The sequence below is a fragment of the Apteryx mantelli genome, chromosome 1, assembly GCF_036417845.1.
Source record: "Apteryx mantelli isolate bAptMan1 chromosome 1, bAptMan1.hap1, whole genome shotgun sequence".
In the NCBI taxonomy this organism is placed as follows: domain Eukaryota; kingdom Metazoa; phylum Chordata; class Aves; order Apterygiformes; family Apterygidae; genus Apteryx; species Apteryx mantelli.
In genome coordinates this window covers 215,574,434-215,597,780 of record NC_089978.1, presented here as the reverse complement: position 1 = coordinate 215,597,780, position 23,347 = coordinate 215,574,434, and the positions used below count along the sequence as shown (strand labels likewise).

The following is a 23,347-nucleotide window of genomic DNA, read 5'->3' as shown; positions in this document are numbered from 1 at the left end:
TTGAGGGCGAGTGCATTGCTGCACAGAGGGCCAGCGCGGAGACTTGCTGCTAGGACCTGCGGGAGGCGCCTGTTTAGGGGGGATTTCTTCCTTACACGAGTCCCCCTGATGTACAGCCCGAGTCAAAGTCCCCTGAAGTCACCGAAAAGTCTCCCGCTCGCTCCAAGGAACGTCGCTGGGGGCATCAGCTGCAGCAGGCCCTGTGTGTTGAACCAGGCTGTTGTGGACGTGCTTAGAGCTGGTTGAGTTGCAATACTTCATACTGAATTTGTTGCGTCAAAACTAGCTTGGACAACATGAAAATCCAACCACAAGCACTAGTTTGACCAGTGGTGAAAACTAGTCCCCTACCCAAGTGCACCTTTCAAAACTGCAGTTATTTTGAAATTAGTACTCTGATGTAAGAAATAACACTGAAATGTTTTCAGATAAGCAAAACAATCTGGTTAGTTAATTTTCTCATGACTCAGTAAAATTCCCAAGAGGATTGGCTCCAAATTTCCAAACAAATTGTAAATTCCTTCCAATTTTCACCTTGGGTCAGGGACTGAAACTACAACATTCCTGTCTGTGAAAATACCAAGAAATGCTGCGAATATATGAAAAACAGTGAGTTTGGAGGGAGTGTTTATTATGCTAGTCAGATCTGGCATCTACTAAAATCAAGAGAGTAACCAAATTTGAAGATGCCTTGATCCAGGGCCAGCATCGAATAACTTTGGCAGCCCCAAATTTTGTTGTCACAAACAGTAACAGGGTCAGGCATTTTCTTCCCCGCAGTTTTTGCAGAAGAGCATCAATAGTGTTGATCTGTAATTGAAAAGGAAGTTTATATTGTATGACTCAGAAGCAACATGTGAAAGAGAGCTAATATTACAGTGTTTACACGGAAGAAATCCAGGTTTCAAGTGAAAGAGCTTGGAAGATGAACGTGACTGCTTTATTTATGCTCGTTATAATGTAGTTTACATAGCACCATATTAAGGCCAACAGTGAATCTGGCAGCACACAGGCCTGCTGTATGTATGAAATCGCAACACTGTAGGTTTTGAAGTATGTTTATTTGGAATATTTTGAAACAATTTGAAGGAATGATGTGAAATGGTAAAAACAGAGTTTGAAATATTTCTCCAAAAATTAGGTTACTTTATTCTGAAAGAAAATGTTTCACATAAAAGTTTATTTTCAATTTCCTCCCTAAATTTTCAACATTTTCAAGGCGTTAGAAAAAAAAAGGAAGTTGTATATCTCAAATATAACGGTTTGGGTGCTTGCTGAATGGAGTGATTTAATGCATATGTAGCACAGGTAGCCCTTTCAAACTCACATAAGCCACATCTGCCCATTAGCCATATTCTGATACGAACACTTAGCAGAGCTGCAGACAACGCCCAAGTAATGGAAGACGGCCACAGCGCATCCACAGAAAGGGCCTGAATTAACGTTTCACAAGCAATCTTAATTCTTGCATTTCTGCATGCCTGATTTAGCCACTCTAACCATGTTCTTTTAATCTAATTTTACGTAATTAAATATCAAATACAGCTATATAGAGACACTTCCCTGCAGCATGCCCTGCTATATGCAGCCACTATAGAGAGAAGATTTCCCGTAAGACTTTTGTTTTTAAAAAATACCTGTTCTTCAAATAGCTCAACGCGCTACAATAGCTCTGCAGGAGCTTGTCAAACAAGTGAGATTACAGGCTCCCTAAATTCATCCTGACACGACAGACTGTAATGACTCTGAAGGAGCTGTTATGGTCTATTGTGTCGGTGCTCCACGCCTAATAGGAGTGTCTCATATACTTTTCATTAAAACCGTTATGGTTCCAGAGGACGTCTACATTACCAGTTACTTCAAATGTGAGTTATTTTATCACAAAAAAAGCACATTCATGTGCTGTTAAAGGTGCAGGTTAAATTGGGAAAAGAAAACTTAGATTTACAGGCTGCCACATACCTTTACCTTATGCAATTTTGACGCTTAGAAATTGCATTAATGGCAATGATTAGAGCAATTTCAAGTGACATTTTTGTCTGCTGAAAGCGGGAATGGAAAAGTGTGTGATCCCTTCTGTGCAGTGAGATGCTGACATAATGCTGTATGGACCAAAGTGACTTAATAAAATAATGCTGGGGGTTGCTTTTGATATGCCATCACTCCAAGAGAAGTTACAGCCCCAGGCTTCTGGAGATGATGAGGCTCTTTGGCCTCTTTTATTCTGGAGGTCAGGGTAGACGATCATACTTGCCCTTTCTGGCCTCAAATTCTCTCAATCTTCTCCCAGGGACAGGAGGTTACGTTCCGCAGCACCGTTCAGCAAATCCAAAATCATGGTGTGACATTTCTGATACCAAGTGATTTACATGTGAAAAAGAGAGGAAAAACCACGCTGGTGTGGGCTGAAGATAAACCTGGATTTGGGTGTTGACTACATCCTTTTAGGTCTGCCCTATCTTTCATTTGCGAGGCATGTCGTGTAGTGGACAGCCTGCCCCGGGACCCCCGGGCGACACTACCACAAAGCGGATTTTAAGGAAGGGTAATATAATGACAGAAATCCCTGCGGGTGGCGAGAGGATGGGAATAAGGTGGGACCGGTAGGAAAGTTTCAGACATCTCAAGCGTGTGCCATGCCAGTGTGTAAGCACCTACCACAGGAAATTTCAGGCTGTTTGGGCTGTCCTTGTGCCAGGACAGCCGCCAAAGCATTAAATTAGAGGGGTAAATCGGTAAATTTTGGGACCTGGCATGCTCTGAGCCGGTCTGGCTCTGCCCAGCAGAGGGTAGCATTGCCCAAACACCCCAGCCAGCTTCCGTGTTTTCCCAGCCTTGGGGTTTTCCCCAAATTCGCACCTTTGAACCCCCGGTCACTGGGAGGTAGTAAAGCCTCACACGCCGTTACCCGGGCAAGCGTGCTCAGAGATTGCTGCTAGTGGAAATCAGCTTCGAAAGCAGGATTTTAAGGAATCTGTTAAAGGAAAAAATGCCCTTTAGATTTAGGTACTTAGATACTGATGAGTAAACGTTATTTAGTCTGTTGCGTTAGAATTTCTGCTCAAACCCGCTCAGCGGACGGACTGGGCCTCGCCGTGGTGGTGGGGCCAGGCCCGGGTGTTGGGTCGCGGCGTGGGCGCCGCCGCGGTGTGGGCGCCGCCGCTGGGCGTCTTGCTGTGGCGCGGGGGCCACCGTGGCGTGGGGGCTGCTGCTGCTGCTGGACGTCGTGCCGCGGCATGGGGGCCGCCGCTCGGCATCGTGCCGCGATGTGGGGCCGCCGCTCGGCATCATGCCGCGACACGTGGGGCTGCTGCTTGGTGTCATACTGCGGCGTGGGGGCCGCTGCTCGGTGGCGCGGCGCTGCGCGCGGGCCGCTGCTGGGCGTCGTGCTGCGACGTGTGGGGCGGCTGTTTGGCGTCGTGCCGCGGCGTGGGGGCTGGCTGCCACTGGGCGTTGTGCCGCGACACGTGGGGCTGCCGCTGGGCGTTGTGCTGTGGCGTGGGGGCCACCACGGTGTGGGGGCCGCCGCTGGGCATCGTGCTGCAGCACGGGGGCCACCGCTGGGCGTCGTGCCGCGGCGTGGGGGCCGTGCCCTCACGCGGCTCGTCCTGGGCCAGACAGCTTCTCCACGTCAGGGAGTCTGGGCCGCGCTGGCGGGGCCGTGCTGGCCGGCTGCAGCCCCTCATGTCGCCCCTCGCACGCCTCCCCGGTGCGCGTGTGTGACTGCGTGTGTGTGTGTGTGTGTGTGTGTGTGTGAGAGCGTGTCGGAGGGAGGCAGCCCGGCCCCGCCGCTGTGGTGTGGGCTGTTGTGTGTGTGTTTTTTTTGTTTTTTTTTTAATGCTTTCCCTCCCCTCCCGTTTGACGTGCGCGGTTTTGGTGCAATGCGAATTATCTCCAGTCAGTCAGTCAGGAGGGGCGCCGACAGGCAGCCGAGCAGCGGCGCGCCTGCCTCCTCCTCCTACTTCTCCTCCTCCTCTTCTTCCTCCTCCTCCTCCTCCTCCTCCTCCCATTGCCATAACAACCGGGCACCGCCGCGGCGCCCGGTGCGGCGCCGGCGCCGGCACCTCCTCACCGCGCCGCGGAGGGCACCCGCCCGCCCCCCCCCGCAGAAAAACAAACAAAAAAGAGTGACCCCTCCCTCAAAAAAAAAAAAAGAAAAAAAAGAGAGGCTTTCCCTGGAGGGGTGGCTTTGTCTGGGCGGACCGCAGCCACCCGCGGAGCGCGGTGCGCGGCGCTGCGCTGCGCGGGGAGCGGGCGCTGCGCAGGCGGGGCGGAGCGGAGCGGGGAAGGCGCGGAGCGGCTCCGCGGAGGCAGCGAGGGCGGAGGAGGAGGAGGAGGAGGAGGAGGGAGAGGGAAGGCGGGGGGCAGAGAAAGTTGGGAGGAAATAGCCCGGGAAAAGTGGCACTCGCGGAGCCCGCCGGAGCCGGGAGGAAATAAAAGCGGCGGCGGGCAGGAAGTGTGAGGAGGAGGAGGAGGAGGAGGAGGAGAGGGGAGGAAGCAGCGGCAGAAGAGAAAGCAAAAGCCGCGCGGCGGCGGCAGCGGCGGCGGCGGCGGCGGCTCGGTGCCGCCCGGGCCGGCATCGGCGGCGGGGCCATGGCCCGGGAGGGCGGCGGCGGCGGCTCCTGGAAGAAGCAGGCCGAGGACATCAAGAAGATCTTCGAGTTCAAGGAGACGCTGGGGACGTAGGTGGCGGCGGCGGCGGTGTGTGGTGTTGCGTGGTGTTGTGTGATGCGGTGCTGTGCGCGGCGGTGATGCGGTGTCGTGCGCGGTGTTGCGGTGTCGCCCCCCCCCCTCCCTCCCTCCCTCCCGCTGCCCCGCGCGAAACACCACCCGAAACGCACCTGAGCGGGGCAGGACGGCTGTGCAGCGGGGGCACCCCCCCCCCCCCAGATAAAATGTCCTAAGATGCTGCTGTAGGACGAGGGGAAAGGCGCTTTTCTTGCCGCCTCGCCTCGCCTCGCGGACGGGCGGAGAGGGGCAGAAACACCCGCGGGACGCGGTGCCGCCTCGCCCTCGCCGGGGCTCCGCGCTGCTGTTTGTAGGGGCGGCGCGTACCGAGTAGCAAAACGCTAGTTTCTCTCATTTATTTATTTATTTATTTATTTATTTCGGGAGCATCCGAATAAACATGCGCAGATGGCGAGAGGGACCAGGGGTGCAGCCTCGTGCCTTTTCTTTTTTTCCTTTTTTTGGCCAAGCTTTGTTTTTGTTAAATTTTTGCTGCCGGGATGCTGCTGGCGGCGAGCGCCCAGGCCGGCCGGCCGGCGTATGGGCCGTGCGTGGGGGCGCGCTCCGAGGCCATCCGCGTCCCCAGCGCTCCTCGGCATCCCGACGCCCGGGCACGTCTCTGGATGGAGCGGTGCTAATCCCCGGTCGCGCGGCTCGTCCGCCGCGTGCCGCTTCCAAAATACGGCCGAGCGGGCTCCAACGATAACACTTCAGTTGCTTGCTGCTTCCAAGGGAGGGCTCTCTATAAACAGAGTATTTCTGGTCCACGAGCTCACTGTTTTTCTTTTTTTTTTTCCCCCTATGAATAAAGCGTGAGTGAACGGGGCCGGTGGCTGAATATGGAGGTGGGTCACGCAGCGCTGCTGCGATGAGCCGAGAGCGTGGATTCGGGAAAACGCTGCGTTAGCCACTCACGTCGACGGCCGTCCAGACCCGCGGGGACGCAGAGCGCGGTGCGAGGGCTAAGCGTCGGAGCGCGTTCCCGTCACCTCGGGCGAGCTTCTGCCGTCAGAGCCTCGTGTCACGAGGGACGCGTCCCTGCTCGCCATCCCGGGCGTGCTGCCCTTCTCCTGGGCTGAAGGGTGTTGGGGGAGCAAAGTTTTAATGCTAAGGGTCGTTAGGCCAGGGGGTCGATTTGCCGTGGTTCCCGTGATGCAGTTATGTGTTATCTTCTTGGCTGTTGTGCGTGACACAGTCTGCGAGGGTTAATCTGTGCCGCTGAAGAGGGCCAGAAACGATTAACGTTGTGGATGTTATCTGTATCCCCCGAAGTTAATGGAGCGGGTGTAGGTCCCGAGGTAAAGTTGGTCAGAGTTTGGAGTTGTGCATATGAGGTCGGCTGTTGATGAAATTCATTAAATGTGGCCATTTAGTAGCTTTTGCTATTAATCATGAGCATAGTTAACATCACTGTTTGGAAGCTGTGCTCAGCAAGGCATTTATGAAGAGGGTGTAAGCTGTGAAGACTTCACAGTCAGTCTGCAAACTTTTGCAAAATTAAAATAATTGGATTACAGACCTGGGTCTATGTAGAGAAAACAGTTTTGTTTGTTTTTTTCCTTTTTTTCCTCCTCTAGGCATGGGCATAGTAATTGTAAACGTGTGTTCATTTAACACCATGTGTGTGCAAATCTAACAAACGTATGTGCATTTAACAGCAGTTTCCTGCTGGTAGTGCGTCCCTTAGTTTCAGAGAGCTGACTGATAATTCAGAGATTTGAATTTGGGTCTGTCCTTGGCCACCCACCTGAGAGGCACCTGCGGTTCCTGCCAGCTTTGGGGTGACTTACCAGGGTGCGGAACTTCTAAAAAAAAAAAATTAAGCTGTTACTGTGCAAATCATTAAAGTACCTGTTCATTCCCACTGCAGCCTATGAAAGCCGCTGGCTGTTCACCGACTGTAGCAGCAGATACACAGGGTACTGGAGTCCAAATGACAGGACGCAGATCCTTACTTATAGATAGGAAAGTACTTAAATGGGAATTAAGCAAAAGTCTAAATACCTTTAGAGCATTTGGTCCAAATCCTTTCCTCTAGCATGATTTAGGAGCAGAGCTAAAATCTGCTTTGATCCCTCCTGCGCTCTAATGCTGAACCGCGTTGGACGTGTGTCAGTAGATCTCATCATGTAATAGATTTTTTTTTTTCTGTAGTGTGGATGGGGCTCACAACAAAGCCCTTTGAGTCTCAGACAAAATGCACTGGATGAATATAGTACCTATATTTTGCATTTCTCTGCCACCTTCCATTTTAGGATGTCAAAGTGCTAAAAGCACCTTTAACAGAAAAGCAGCCCTTTTTCCTGTATTCTCTGTGGCAGTCTTAACTTGCTGTGATTAAATTAGCTCCAGTAAAAAAATGCACTAAACCTCCAAATCGGGGAAGAAAGCGAAACTTCTAAAACACAATTTATTTAAAGTGCATTGACTTGTAAATGTTAAATCTGCGCGTACGCTCTGTTAATGATTTGTTCTCGGAAAGGAGTCTTTCACTTGAATAAAAGCTTTTCGGCACATCTCTGACATGTGGAGATCTGAAATTGCTGGAATTATTAAAAAGAGCTTAAGTCGGTTAATCACAATATCATTTGGGTTTCAAGGAACCCTTGAGGATCGCCCAGCTCTCTCTCCCGCAGCAGCACTATAGCAGGGATTAATTATTTAGGAGCCTGTGTAAACTGTGCCCAGCCGTATCGGTACTGCAGTTGGCACCCTGGACTGGGCATCGCCTCTGTGGGTGGTGAAATATCCTTTTATACCCCAGGGGCTGTTTGCCTCAGCGGCAGAGGTTGCTTTCCGAACGGCAGAGCTGGCATAGCTGGCACCCGAACCCCTGGGGCTGGCAGCAGCGTCGAGCACGTCTGTAGCTTAATTTTCCCTCCGGAGCTGGAACAGCAGGGAAGAGGCTTTTTCTCAGTGTTTCTGTGTAAATCTCAACTTCCTCAGTGACTGTGTAAGGGGGAAGAAGAGGCAAAGGAGAAGGATTTAAGAGGGAAGGAGAAATGAGTGAGGGGAGGCCAAGAGAAGCATCGGTAGAGGAGAAAGGGGAAGGAGGCAGAAATGAAGATGTGGGTAGGAGAGCTGAGAAACCGAAGGTGTGAGACTATCTTGTTTTGTATTTAGGCAGTACTAGCGTGTGCGATCTCATTTTGTGGCCGCAAGCTCTGAGGCACCAGAGTATTACCAAAATATTTTGATCAAATTAATCGTGAAAGTACGACAGAAGAAACGCACGGAGAGTGTGCAGATCAAGTGGGGTTCAATTCGGTGGTCTTGGCATAAAATTCCTCTTAACATCAAAAAAATCAGGCCTTTTGCTTTGTGTTTGAAATTCCTGGCCGTGGAAGCCACACATAGGCCTGAGGAAAGACGAGGCTTTGGCTAGCTGCTTATCTTTTGGATTTTTAACAAATTTGCCAGTTGTAGCTCTGGTGAGTTTGCAAGCCTCCGAGAGAGGTGGAGTTTCGTCCCCTGGGCCTCAGGGGACAAAACGCTTCACAGGAGCAGTGCGATCTGATACGGATACGAGTGCTCATTGAAATAGCATTTGTTCTCTGTAGTTAACTAATATTATGTCTAAGGCATTTTAAAACTAAGATTGCGACATGGCAAGAAATAAGATAAGCAGTGTCATCCTATATCTCCTATCATTTGGTCTGTCTGATCGGATCAGTCATGTGTTTCTAAGATATCTGTCACTAGGCCTTATTGACATTAGAGTTATGATCAAGCAGTCTTATTTAGGAAAGCTCAAGCTTCGTAATTGTCTGGTGGAAATGCTGGCATTGTCCTTAAAAATGCTGTGGTAGATTCCTTAAAGCTTAGTAACGACAACACAGGGAGTTGCGTGGATATATCCATAACACAGTAAGAGCTGGGCAGGAACACGAATGTACTGCGATGAGGAGCTCAGTATTTTTTTTGAAAATACAGTTTTGAGAAACCTTGAAGGTGGCTCTGTTTTTTCTCAGGGCCTCTGTTGTCACTTCTGGTTCATATGCTCTTTCCCCTGTCTTCTCTGTGCTCCTGCACGGGTCTGATGGGACCCCATGCGCTTGAGTGGTGGTACCACTAGGCGCCTGGTGCCTCTCTCTCTGCTCAAGCATCTTCCCTTCGCATCAAACGAGAGAAGAAAGTTCAGAAGTGCCAAGAGCACTTGTGGCTTATTCAACACAATGAATCATGCCTGCTTAGCCATTTAACTGCAGGCACCATGTGAATTACTCAGTAGTTTTCCCCTTTGGATTTTTGAATGTTCTCAAGACTTAAAGAAAAATGTTGATACCTGGGCTTTCTCTGCCTTCATGCCCCCTGTGAAGACTAGAGAGTCTACTTTTTTCTTCATGTTTCTGCTGACATTACCAATAGTTTCTGTCTCTCTCTTATGAAACTCCAGCAATACAGTAGTGAATGTATTAGATTGCTTCATCTTTTTCTCAGTTCACTATTTTCTTGTTTTTAATTACATTAAGGAAACATTTCATGGTAAAAAAAAATCTTTGGGGAGACAATACTGGGTCCTGAAGGGCTGAAGTTAAAGCACACACTTTCAGGAGGAAGGTTGATTAACCCCGGGGACAAACTATAAATGCAAGTGGTTCCCATCTGCTCCAGGATGAATTGCTAAAAGAAATCCTTTTATCATCTGAAAGCTCTCAGGCTTCATGCAAGAATCACTGGCAAAGAGTCTCTTGCCCACATTTATACAGGAAATGTTTCATAGTCCCTTCTGCCTTAAAATCTGTAACTCTGGGAATCACGATACTGTGAAAACGCGTGGATCTAGGGGTAGTCTGTACTCTCAGGTGTGGGGTACATGCAGCACCTCTCTAGCATTTGTGAGAAGAGGAGTGAAAAATGAGGTCCAAACACTAATGTTTAATTAACTTTGTGAAACGAGTAAGATGTTTTGGGGTGTGCTGTCAACATACAGCAACCAGAACCATGTTGTGAGGACTCCTTTAAGGCGAGGTGCCTGCTTAGGCTAAGGGGTCCTGATTGCTATCGTGGGGCATAACTTACTATCTAGTATTTTTGGAGGCTTAAAAATTATTAGTGGCTACCAATTGCAATGAGTATTCTGGTATCTTGTAACGTAAATTGGGGATCTTCCTCTAACAGTTACAGAACATCGAAGACTTGTGTGTTCAGCTGTGATTGAAATGAGAAATAAAGACAAGCGAGATGGTCAACTGAAGCAGTGTGACCAAGAGGACAGGAAAAAAGTCTGTACCCAGTGGTGAGAAGGAGTTCTTGACACCTCCCGAAGTGTGGTTCCTGGGTGCATTTTGGGCACTGCTCCTTTGGGGCAACGGCATAGTGAATGGAGCATCCGGGTCAATTTTTTCATTGTCTGAGAGTAAGACTGCAAACTACCCAGTAACCAAAGGCTTCCAGGGAGATAATGTCATTCTGGGGATTTCCAGTTGGCTGTGTTGTCAGCTCACAAGTGTGCACATGCTTCCTTCATGAGCTGTGTTTTCTACTGCTTTTGATGCCTAAGCTTTGTTTGTCCTGCTTCGTCTCCTTTCCCATGTTTGCCCTCTTTTAAGTACCTGTATGGGCTGCCTGTCTGTCCCTGTACTGTCTGAGCACCCGCGACTGTGGGATGGATACCCGCTTCCCTGACTTCCCACGCGATCCAGAGGTGTGCTTCATAGGCAAGGTGGCAGTAAGCCATTTGGGTAGGGTCAGGATAGGACGTTTGGGACTTTCTGTTATTTTTTTGCGCGGCGCTTAGCACAAGATGATCCTGGCTTATGCCAAAAGGCACTTGGTAGGACTTCAGGACAACTAATACTGAGGAATAGTTGGTCCACACCGCAGAGCACCGTTGCCCTGCTGTTTGTGCAGATGTGACCTGAGGGCAAAGCATGTGTAAAAATACTGTTTTTCTTTGTCAGGCACAGAGAAAGCTGGCAGCAGAGGGGCACCCAGTGAGCAAAACCCCGGGAGACTGCAGGCTTGGTGGAGTGGTGGTGCGTGCAGCTGAACCCAACTTTTAGGAGTCCTCCAGTAATCCTTTAACCAAAAGTCTATTCTCCTATCACAGTCACAACATGGTGGGTGTGAGAGCCTTCTTCTCTGCAGCTCCTGCCATCTGGAGCAGCCTGTCTGCTTCCTTCACCCTCCATCTGTTTTCACATAGGAGCTGAAATGTCTCTTTATATCTCTTTTCCTTCCTTTTTGCCTCTTTTTCTCTCTACCTCTGTGACTGACCTCAGATATTTTTGTTGCCCCTCACATGCAGTATGGAGATGGCTGCTTACTATATGCAGAATTCTGGCTGGAGTTATTTAATCCTTTTGAGCGTTCAAGGATACAATTAATACTGAATAAAGTTGCATTGTTTTGGTTTACTTGACAATAACAAGCATTTATAATAGGATTCTGAATTTATTGGCAGTAATGGTATTCACTTAACTGGTGAGTCACAGCTAATATTCATGATTACTTAATAGGACCTAATTTTCTAGTCATTTTAGACAGTATGAAAACACTGAACTAAAAAGGTGCTGTTCCTAAACAGGTAATGAGTGAAAGGAGGGATAAAAAAATTCCTTGGGGCAGCGAGGTCTGTCATTTTTGTTAGAATTTAAACCACCTTGTATTTCAGTGGTGTTCTCTAAATAATAATTAACAACAATAACAATAATTTGCAAACATATGTGTGTGATTGGGCTGTTCTTGAATGACAACTAGCTTGGCAATCATAATATTTCTCTTTTATAGAAATCCTACTGTTCCTTAAAATCTTTCCATCAAACCTTAATACTGATATATTTTTGTGTTATCATCTGACTTGGCGGTTCCTGTAATTTTCCTTTGAATGTCGTGTCAATCATTTTTTTAAAAAGAAAACTATAAATAACAGATTGTTAATAAACTTTTCAAGGCCCTTCTCTGGTGTTTTCATGTTGAAAGCTGTGTATTGAGTTTTATGCCAGAATTACTCACCAAACAGATTGTATGAGGTTAAATTAAAATAATACTCTCTAGCAGAATTTTTTTGGCTCAATGAAAAAGCTTGTTTTTTGTTATTGGTGAGTGGGTTTTTTTTGTTTTTACATCTGAGTGTAAAACAGCTGAGCATGGGGCTAGAGATTCTCTATAACAACAGATCACTGATTTTGCTTGCTCTTTTCCTGGGCAATATCGTATGTCACATTTAAAAACATCAACAGTGTTGGACAAGTGGACTACACAACCATGAAGATGGATCTTAAAATACCTTTTTCAAGGGTTGAAAGAGGGAGAAGGGAGGGAGAGAATGCACTGGCCTAGTTGTATTGATTTTTTGGGGGGGGATTTTTCTTTTTTTTTTCTTTTTTTTCATATATTCTAATGATGCAAATGAACACGAGCATTTAACACTAGCAACAGTACGGTCAGGCACCGTGGCACCTCTCGCCCCGGACGCCTTGAACAGCAGTTCGCACTCTTTCTGTGGCTTCTGCTCTTCACCCTACCCCTCTTTAGGGTGAGTCTTTGAAGGTACGTCTTTCACACCCAAGTGCCACAGACCTGGGAGTTCAGTCTGTGCTGCTCCGTGCTCCAGAGGACGCAGGAGTTTCCCCTGTGACTAAGCAGGAAGGTGCCCAGTGACTGCAGAAAGCCTCGGGCTTGTCGGCGCTTGGCCTCCAACCTCCGTGTTTCCCTCGGGAAGGTTTGATGTGGCCGTTCGGACATCACGTGCATGAAGAGTAATACAGACCCGTTCAGCAGCAGCGTGGTGTAGAGGTTTGCTGGTCTTCCTGGGAGTGCCAGGAGAAGGTGGCAGGTATCACCCTTGATACTTCCAGCATCACAGAATCGTTCTGTGACGTTGTCATGTTTTAACTGAGTAGTATGTTTTTTAAAAAGGGTGGTGGGGGTGGATGGCCTGCCTGACGGCATGTGCATTTGAGAAGTGCAGCTGCACTTCTCCCACTAGCTGTGTTACAGATCCAAGAAGTGACTGGGCTTCTGGGGGTAGCACAAGATGAAATAGTGTAGCCCCTCCTGCTTAATTTTAAAGATTTGCAAAGGCTGAAAAGCTCGTGGGTATTTGGGGTTTGGACCCTAGTAAGGAAAATATGAAGGTTCTGAGATACTTGTTATTTTTTTGACTGTGGCTTTTATTGGCCTCAGATGAGATCAGGCTCTGCTGTGCTTGGAGTATTATATGCAAACAGCAGTGTAAGAAACTGTTCCTACCCAAAAGAACTTCCAGTCTAAATAAACAAGACAAAAATGCTAACACTGCTTTGTCAAAGATCACAAAGTGTCTCTTGTAAAACTCGGAGCTGAGCCTCAATCTCAGTTCCAGCCTTGTGCAATGGACTGTGCCGCTTCTTTTGATAGCGGGCAGTGTCATCTGCTGCTTCTTCGAAATGTATTTATCTATATGTGCTTCATCCAAGGACATCACAAATAATTAGTTTTTACTAGTTAAGGTTTGTAAAAGACTTTGAGGATGCAAAGCACTGTCTGTTGTTAATGCCACTGGTGCCTTATTGCCGGGTTGTTTCACAGACGCTCAGAGGAATAGAGATCTTCCCAGAGCCAGGAAGAGCTGGAAGAGACTAGGCTGTTCTCTCTGCTGGAACAATCCCCCATTGCCTAATTCCATTTTCCTGTCTCGTCTTAAATAATTCAAGGGACCGGGCTTCCACCTGCACCCTTATCTGACCACTTACCCCTCGGGGATGGTGCCCTGGTACCAGTTTAAAGGTTTTGTTCGTTTTGTTGGAATGAATTAAATTTCTGCTTAAATGCATATATCCGCTTCAGTTCCTTTCCTCTACCCAGTTTTTACTCGGTTCATGCGTAGCAGGTTAAAATCTAAATGTTTCCAGAGCCACCAGCTGTTGCTCTGGGCACACGCAAGGCTCCTGGCATCCCGCTGTGTGCGTGATGGAAGGGTTTCCCTTGTGCTAACCCTTCGAGGAGTGCGTATTTTCCCGTCGTCTGCAAGGGATTGCTTTTTGTTTGCCTCCCCTGCCCTTTGGGTATCAGCTAAGAGTTGAAGAGACTGCTGAAGACATTTTGGCCCATCCCGGGCCAGAAGAGGCAGCGCACTGTGTGGAGATGCTGGGGGTCTCCCCTGGCAGAGATTTCACTTTGCGGGCGAGGGGGACTGGTAACCCCCCTGCTGCCTGTGGGTCCTCTCTGGTGCCCAGTGTGAGCATCTCGCGGCAGCAAGACGGATGGAAAAAGTGTTGAAAAACCCAAACAACGTGGAACGGAAAAGTGCTGAAAAACCCAAACAACATAGGGGGGACTTTGGGGAGGAAAGAAGAGAACTTGGGGAATTTGGTGCCATACTGGAATAAGCTCTGGGGAAGACACAGGTCTGTGATAATCAAATTCATCCTTAGTTGAGAAATACTTCCAGAACATCCTTGAATAACTTTCCATTATTATTTTGAGTTGGCTTGGAGATTTCCTTTCGCTTGTCCTGCCCTCTGCGACCTCTCAGTTTAAGTAAATCAATGCAATATGCCTAATCCTGAAGCCTGCAACATTTTGGAGGTTTCAGAAACGGCAGAATGCTTGGGGTGTGCTGTCAGCACCAAGATACTGTGAATGTATTAAACTTGTTTTGGGCTCCCTACCCTACCTTCTTGCAGAATACCTGAGCAAATTCAAAGGCTTGGTCGTTCACTTCAGGACATTTTGTTCCTGGGGCCTGTGATATCTAAAAGACTATCTAAAGCTCTGGGATCATCAGCGCCCTCCCACCTCTGCCATAATGTGTTTTCCTGCTGTAGGGATATAATTAAGTTGTTCAAGAGACAGCATTTTCTGAGGGGAAGACCTGAGACTGTAGAGCTTCTTTCAAGGGCTAACGATCATCATAAAAACACCACCTCCTTCTCTCTGTCCAAGCCACAGTGTTTTGATACACCTTCTCTAGCATAATTACATAGCAACCTCAGTATTACAAAGCAAACAAGCTACCCTTCCCAACATAAAATGCTCACAAACTTAAAAAAACCCCCAAAACTCCAACCCCTCCTCCTAGAAGTCTGCTGTACATGTGTGCCCTGCTTCAGGGAGAGATGAGGGAAGCGAAGAGTATGTGACACGTTAGCCAAGTTGCTTAATGCACCATGGGAAGATGTTTAGATAAAATTTCTTTTATGGAGGAGAGCAATAGTGTGACTCCTGTTAGCTTAATTCCCCAGGCACTGGAGCACAAAAGGAGTAACTTGGAAAGAAGAGAAATGTCTCATGTCACAGACCTGATGGTTTATGCTTTTTAGGAAACAGGAGGCCATGTATTTAGAAGGAGGGGAAAAAAAGCCACCAAGAAACGAGCTGAAAAAGGGATTCCTCTGACACTAGGATTCCTGAGCGACGGCTGAGGTGGTTTTTACCCAGAAAGCAAACGGACGCACCTCTGGCTCTACTAAAAAAGACTATCAGCAGCAATAAACCGGAGAGCCTGCTAGTTCTGTAGGTGAGAGGAGCCACGCTGGGACAAAGTCAAAAGAGGGAGGTCTGGGGCAAAGCATAGCAATGGGAGATAGGTGCAGATAAACACCAAGAAGGAGATGTCTAAAATGAGGTGGTCCTCTAACCTAACTGACTGTCAGAGGCAGCCAGGCCCCGCTGGTCACGAGACTTGCAAAACCTCCTGCGACTGCAAAAACGAGATGCAGGTTCTGCGAACAGCCTGACTCATGTATTGCACCACCTGACGCTCAAATTGTTTTCAGCCAAGGGCCACTGAAATTACCGGCGGCTTTGATGCTAGTGTTTGGAGGTGGTGTGATGTGGTAAATCTTCACTTTGCATTGCCGAGTGGTTACAGTGAGGGTGCTGGAGCCCGGCGCCTGGTTCTGCCCCAGTGCTGTCCTGTCATCTGCAGCCATCGTCGACGGTCTGTGCAGTCCTGTATTAAAAGGGTACGGTGATGATTTTGTGCCTTGCTGCATGTTGTTTGGCTTCACTAATAAATGTGTAGAGAATGATCTGTGCCATTTGGGTAAAAGAAACCGTTTAAGAGCATGGTGAGATGTTGTGAGTGTATTGTACGGTTTTCATTTCTCTTTTCATCTGCAGGTGAAGGCAGGAGACTCACGCCTGCTTATGTCACCTGGGTTTCGTTATCCTTAATAAAGGGTCCAACCCAAAATTCAGGATGAAAATATCCGCAGAGGGGAGGAGGTACTTGTCCCTGGATGCAGACTGGCTTTAGCTGATTTCTGATTGCTTTCTACAACACAGTGACTTCTTGATGCAGTTTTTTGGGATGCCTTTTGCGTTCTTCCATCTACTGAGAGGGAAAAATTATTTTGATGAGATAGATTAAGGTCCAGCCAGTTGCTCTGAGTTTCTGCTCTGGTTTGCAAGCCCGTTGCGTTTGGTGATAAGGGGTATAGTGGCTTTTTCCTATGCTGTCATCTTTAACACTTCGTCAATGATGAATTTTGTAGAGCTGCTGCAGCTGCTCAAATGCATGGTGTTGGAACGTGTTCAGTTTGTGACCGGAGAAGGTAGGAAGCCCTTGGTGGAGAGAGGTCTCGGCTCGGTGATCCCCCAGGTCCCTCCCAGCCCTCTGCCCTTCCTGAGTAAAAGTAAGGGTTAAGCGGCTGAAATTGGAAGCATGGTCTAAACCCTCCAGAGCCAGAGCGAAGGCAGCGAAAGGCAGATGGAGGAATACTTAAATAGGGCCGATTCCTTGCAGATTCCTCCCTTATTTCCTCTGACTCCATTTTTGAGACGCTTGAATCCTGACCGAGCCACTTATTTGGGTGTGGGTGCTGGAAGCACGTCTGTCTTTGGGTGGGCACAGCTGGAAAGCAGCACAGCTGGGAGGCAGCACAGCTGGAGAGCAGCAGAGCTCTCTTTCCTTTGGGTCGGTTAAGGCCCTTATTACTGAGTTCAGACACACAGGGAAATCAAGGAACTGCTTAGTAGCTAGAGTCTGCTGGCGCTTTTGGGAGCCTCTGGGTGCAGACCTGACCTCCCCACATGGAAGATAAATAAATCAACGTTGTGCTTGAGGTTAGCAGGCAGGTGGTTGGGCCTGCCTGGCTCAGACGGCCCGCCAGGGATTCCCCCTCTGTAGATGGGGTGGCCGGAGCGTGCTCCGCCGGCCAGGTTTAACTCCTGCCCGCACCGCTGCCTGCAGGCGATGGCCGTTCCACGTGCCGTCTCACGCAGCGTGCTTGCGGCTTGCAAAGCTGTGTCCGTGAAAATCCCGCCGTGCCGATGTCGTTGTGATGGCTGGCGCATCGGTTTCTCTCATCGGTTCCCTTTTTTGCAATTCCTCACAAACCTAAAAGCGGTACCGCTAAGGACATAATAGCAGCTTAGGTATACTAGTTCTTAAATATTAAGGGCAAAAGGTGGGAGAGAGAGACTGGTTGTAAAACCATTATCTAAAAAACATTTTCAGCCGTAGAAAGTGCCTATAAAAAGTCTTCCTAGAGGTCTCCTCCATGTGCGTTGGCTCAGTGCTCTGAAGAGGACTAGATTTTTCTGAAGTCAGAGGGTAGCACGCTAAAGCACACCAGGCCTGTTTCTCTTCTGATTTGCTCTTAAATCATTTGTAGCTGTGCAAAGTGACTGTGAAATTCTGCCTTTGATGTGCTCAGCTTGGAGATTTTCCTTTAGGGTCGGGAAAGGCCTACATTACTCAGCAGCAAGCTGGAACAGCAGCATTTTATGCTGCTTTTGCTCAGGTTTCAAATGGCAATATAAAGTTACAAGACCGTGGAGAAACAGGTTGCAGCTGCAGGATAGGCTGGTCTGCATGGTGTAAGAAAGTCCCGTTCTGTCCCACAGCACGGTTTGCATCTTCCACCAGCCCCACTGTTTGCAGGGATGTGCCGTGAGTGTATTTAATGAAGTGATATAGGTTAAAATTAGTCCTCCAGAAAAGGGGCGGAGGGGGAAGAGAAATACAGAGTACAAGGAAGTTTTGCTTCTTTTCACTCCACAGGACCTATAAATCAGCAGAGAAGTGAGATTTTTTTTTTTCGGTCTTGTGTCATTAAAAAGTCATCAGCCGCTACACAGAAATGGTTTGCAACAGTGACATTGCCAGGAACAGTATCTTACTAAGAACAATAAAAAATTGGTAGATGCCAGGTTGAATTCATGTGTCAGCAGTTACTGAATTCAACTTAAGAGCTGTAAATGGAACCAATCATCATTTCTTAATGAGATAGATGAGAACAAAGAATCACAATGCTTGAATAATCTGTCACAGCTCTATCAATGCTGCTTAAGCAATTATTCAGTTTGTTCAATGGTTTGACAAGGTAAAATGACAAAATCAATTTACAAAGCGGATTAAATATAAATATGCAGCGCTTTTTTCCGCGAATGTCGTTCTCAAAGCCACATGGTTTTTTTGTCATTATGTTCCCTATCCAGTCATTTGTTTTGGTGGTGCCATTCAGATGAGGCCCTACGTGGCCCATAGTGACATTAATCACCAGATCATTTGTCATTTATCCATCTCTGGTCTAATGAGACTGTAGTCTGGGCCTCAGTACAAATGAGTGATGCATTGCCTCAATATACAGCGTAGGTATGTTTTATTACTTAGCGCTAAGGCTGTATTTTTCCAGGGTCCTTAAGGCAGTCTGGCCCTCAGCCCCTATTAACGCTTAATGTAAATCTTTCTGAATATTTTATTCGTTTGGCAGCAAACGTAGGAGCAACTTGGTATGAGTTCCCTAGGAACTAAATAACAAGTGTTGTACACGGAGGCGATACCGTCATCTATTTTAATATCTATTTTAATACGCTGCTGGCCTCAGCCAGGCTGTCCCACCCCCGTTTGGAGCAATGAGTATGCACAGGAAACCGGCAATATTAACAAGTTACTGTGGTTGATGCTAAATGGCATCTTTGGCAGCAAGACGGGGCGGCTGGTCGCGAAGGGGGGCAGCTCCGAGTGCCGGCTGTCTTCAGGTGTCCCGGCACCTAAAGGCTAGGAGCACACACCCGTCTGGGCATTTGGGGGGAAAAAAAAGGATGGAGGTTTCTAGGGCCGTCAGCAGAGCGCTTTTATCGGCATTGAAAAGTTTGGGAAGGAGGGAGAAGCACCCTGAGTTCTGTGAAATCTGAATTTTCTGCTGTTAAATGGCAGTTTCATAGCAACCAGCTTCTTTCAGGTCATCTGAGCCTCCAGTATGTAGGTGTTAGCCAGTCTTATTCTCTCCTTCCATAATTTTCTTCAAAAGCGCCGGGTTAGCGTGACGTAACGAAGCTGCCACAGAAGAGACTTTTTTTTCCCCGTGTAAAATATTTGCACCTTTCATCTTCTGCACCAGGAACTCTGGAGATACAAGAGTTTTGTTCTCCGTACAAATCACTGTGGGATTCCCCCTTCTGTCCTTTTGCATTTTATGTTGTCAAAAGATACCATCGACAAAGCTGACTGCGTGTTTCGTTATGCTTTTAACTTTGCACATCATGGGTTCTCGACAGAGATGTCGTAAGCAGCTTTTAGGGGTCTGTAAGCACTTTCCTTTTTATTTCAGGCAAGGTGACAGGGTTCCCAGCAGTCTTTTAAGTATAACATAGGATTGCGTTATGGAGGAAAATAGTGTTTCTTAACTCATCGTTGCCATATGACTCCCATTACTACAATTTCTGAGCAAATTGCAAGCCTTACAAAATCTGTGATACCACAGACTTGTATGTTCTTATTTTTGCATGGCATATGGACTTCCAGTATCTGGTTACTCAGTTTCTGCTTAACATCTTGTATTTTCTGATGACTGTTGGAGAATGTGAACGCGTACAGTATTTCCTTATCTCTTATTGGTGTTCCTGAAGCTTCTTGGTCTTTATCTTGTGGTTTGGTGCCTAACCGTCAGATCTTCATGGCTTCATTAGGAAACAGATGTACAGGTCTACTCGTTGTTTTTGTAGCTGCACTTTTGACATATTGCAAATGTCCTTAATTGATCTCGTTCGGGATAATACCATCTGCTGGCATCTGCTTCTGCTGTGGCTCTCACTGAATACTTGTGTGTGTCTTGGTCTGCGAGGACAAATTACAGAGTTTCAGCAAGGTATTCCGTCAATTGTTTTCTGAAATAAATGAATGCAGAATTTGAACATATCTACATAATTTATATTATCTACATAATTGTAGCTACATAATTTAATATCTAGATTAATACTGTTTATTTCAAAAGGCGTGTTTCAGGTAAGAATTGGGCCCGGGGTCCGTGTCGGTCTCTCTTAATTTATTGTTGGTGTGTCTACAAACATGTCAGAGCTCCCAGAGTGGGGAAAAAAGCAGCCTTTGGGTTTGTATTTGGCTCCTCTTAACCTTAGAGGGATATAGAATAAACTTTTAGATCTGCCTGACGTTTTGACACCAAACTCTTGTTTAATGAGCAGTCAAGATAAGTCATCTTTAAACATGCCCTACTGTATCTGGAAGGTAGATGGACTTTTTGTCAGCTTTTAACACAGACAAGTGTGTTCTGATATGAGGCTTTTGGAGGCAAAAATAATACTGGACAGGAACTGGATGAAAAATCTGCTGAGGAATCAACTGGGAAAATCAGTGCAGTCTCCTGAGAGCCCAAAGCAAAGTCCTCCTTCCCGTGCAGGGCGCTGAGGTGGACTTGCTAGAGTACTGTCATGCTGAGTTTAACTCAGCTCAGTCCTTTTTATTAGGTGGCATCAGTATTTATGATGGATTTTATTACAGCTGCCATGTCCATATCTGACCTGTGAAACGGAATAGAAATTTCATTTCCCAGCACGCTCTGTCTCTGGTCGTGACAAGTGCAGGTGAGCATCAAAAAGCTTCTAGGGTGGGATTTATCCAGAGTGGCTTAACTTGGCTCCCACGAAAAGCAGTGAGAGTTGGCCCTTAATGTCAGCAGGACAGCGTTAAACCGATTTTAAGAACCTTAGGAAGCCGTTCCCTCTGTCTCTACCGCTTGCGTGAGGCTGATTACAAAAGCACAGGTTCTCCTTTTACTTTGACAGCAAGTCACTTTGGCCCGGTGTCCTTGCTGCTGCTGTTCTCTCAATATTGGTGCCCCTAGCTGATCAGATCTCGGGAGTCGGGGGTCCCAAAGTCATGAGTTTCGGTGATGATGTGCACTAACGCTAGAGGCAGTTTTATGGAACGGAAGAGCACCAGGTAACGATTCAGGGAACCTGGGCTTCATTTTGGAGCGTGCCACTGGCCTGCTTTGCAACCTTGGAAAAGTCGATGCACTCGGTGGCCTGGTTTCCCCATCTATCAACAGCCCCCGACCTACTTTGTAACTCATTTTGAGATCTCCTGATTAAAGTGTGCTATGTGAGATATTTAAAGTGTGCCGTATGAGGTGTTTTTGTTATGGTAATATGATAGAAATCTCCCACATATTGTCTTTAAAGTATATCTGCGTGTGTCAGGAGCTCGGCTGCAATGCTGGCGTCCTGCAGAGGATGCTTGCATGGGACTCCTGTCTGCTGCAGCCCAATCCCTTTCCAAAAGGTACCGCTGACTCCAAAGAGAGGTGGACACCCCTCGTCCCCACCCTGAAAACATGAGAAGTAAGGCAAGGAAGCAAAGCCAAGTGAAGTGCATTTCACTTTCTGAAACGTTTGTGATCTTGTTCAGCGTGCTGGGACTCCTGGCAGGCAGAAAGCTCTTCTGGAAGTGTCTCTTAGCTCTCAAATCCCACCGGCCAACGGGTTTTGCTGCAGAGATTTGCTGCTGGTTGGACGTCGGGAGATGCCTGGAACCAGCTGCAGAGCTGCGAGGCGGCTTTCCCCTCCTGGGCGATCTAGGTTAGAAGTGGGAGGGAGCTGACAGAAAAAGAAAATAGCGGTGGTTTTAGCACGGTGCTGCCGACGGAGCGGGAGCTGCAAAGTGGTGTGCGAGGATTCGCGCTGCGTGGAAGAGTCCTTCCATGAGAGGATGGTGTGGTCTTGCCTCGTGCGTGTAGACACTCATATCATGATCGATCTGTTAGCTATCAGTTAGTTAACTGCATTTTTTGAAGTCTTACAATTTTTTGTGCCTCTTGAAAGTCACGTCAGGAATTACAGTCAGTGTGGTGAGCATCGTGGGGACCCTAAAGCTGTCAGCTTTGGGAAACACCTTCACTGAGCAATTAAACCAGCTGGAAGAACGTGTTCATGGTACGGAAGGGAAAGGGACCCGTGAGAGACAGGATGAATATGGTTGTTTCCAGTTGCCTGAAGGGCCACGGTGTTACGGTTTCAAAAAGCCTTTTTGTAGGCAGAATGCATTCGTTTTTTTCTCTGATTCCGGAGAAAGGTGAAGTTAGTGCATAAATTAGAAAGCGCATTTGTGTCTGAGCGGCATGTGTTAGACCTGCTGGCGCAGCCTGCCGCCGCAGAGCGTTCGGCGTTTGCCGGGGAGATCTCCAAGTCTGAACAGTTTGATTATGCGCAGCTATAAACTTGGAAGGCAAAACACGGTGTCTTTTTGCACTTTGAAGTACGATGCCGGCTGATGGATGTCCTGTCAAATCCCTCCGAAGCCCGCAGGGAAGGCAAGTAGCTTCAGGGCTCCCCCCGCCGACTCCTCAGCCGCCGCCGGCTGCAGTAAGGCAGCAGCCCTGGGGAAAAGGCAGCGCAGCCAGGACAGAAAACCGAGGGAAACCGTAGGGAAAAAGAAAAGAGGTAGGAACCCACCGAGGTCTGCGGAAATTAAGGTCCCGATATTTGAATCTTTGCATTGTGCTTTTAGTAGTACAGCTTTGGACTTCTTTCTTACAAAACACCGTCGCTCCTCCGCTAGCGAAGTATACGGTGACTATACTTTTAAATGAGCACTGACATTTTCTGAAGGGGATTTTCATCAGTGATTTAAGGTTACAGTTCACTGAAGCACTTATTAGAGCTTCACTCGGTTTGGTGCATCATTAATTTACTCATGCATACTGCCAGGCATGATTATCCCCAGGCACCGGCTGAAGTCCTGTTAGAGGTGTGAAGTGAAGGGGCTTGAGCAGGAGACAAAATCTAAGCGCTTAACTGCTTTCCCGACGGATGAATGAGGACCGAGAACAGGCTTCCTGAGCGTTCGCGCTCTGTATTTCAGTACGTTTCTCAACAGTCTCCGGGGTCGGGTTTGTGATCCCTCCCCAGAGCTAGTCGCGGCAGCTGCACGAGTTGGCGGTTTTGGGAGGTGACCGCTGCGGCTGGACAGATGATGGGAGCTGTGAATCAGACCTCGGCCGCTGCGCTGGGGCAGCGATGTAAGTGGAAACCGCTCCTGGTTCGCCCTGAGCCACGGGGCCGGCAGATCCTCCGCTCGCCCCGTCTGTCTGCTGGCCGAAGCAGCAACATCTGGCCGGGGTGGGGAGGGGACGTCTGGTCCCGAGCGCCTCGCACCCGCCTGGCAGGAATCAGCAAAGACCGTGAATCTGAGCCCTTTTAGGTCGTTTTGTGAAACATCGCCGCGGAAGTATCTTGGCAGGGTGAAAGGGAAAAAGCGTTTAGCTTAGCGCACTGTAGATGCACCATAAATATCTCGAGTAGCAAATATTTTTCTTAATTCCATAAAATCTGTAATAAGGGAACACCAGCCTTTATGAAATGCCCTTTAAAATGCAGTAAGAAAACTCAATGTGTTAAGAGTTTCCTATTTAACTAAACAGTCCCTTAAGAATAAAATAAACTCTGA

At 47.8% G+C, this 23,347-nt stretch overlaps 1 protein-coding gene across 1 annotated transcript in view; it reads left to right on the top strand.

Annotated features, from left to right (window-relative positions):
- The first annotated feature begins 4,547 nt into the window (after positions 1-4,547).
- Positions 4,548-23,347, top strand: part of CAMK1D (calcium/calmodulin dependent protein kinase ID) — a 223,781-nt gene continuing 204,981 nt past the window's right edge. Inside the window, exon 1 of the mRNA XM_067317148.1 lies at positions 4,548-4,682. Coding sequence (XP_067173249.1) covers positions 4,594-4,682 — 89 coding nt within the window. The 5' untranslated portion in view covers positions 4,548-4,593. The remainder of the gene's footprint in view (positions 4,683-23,347) is intronic.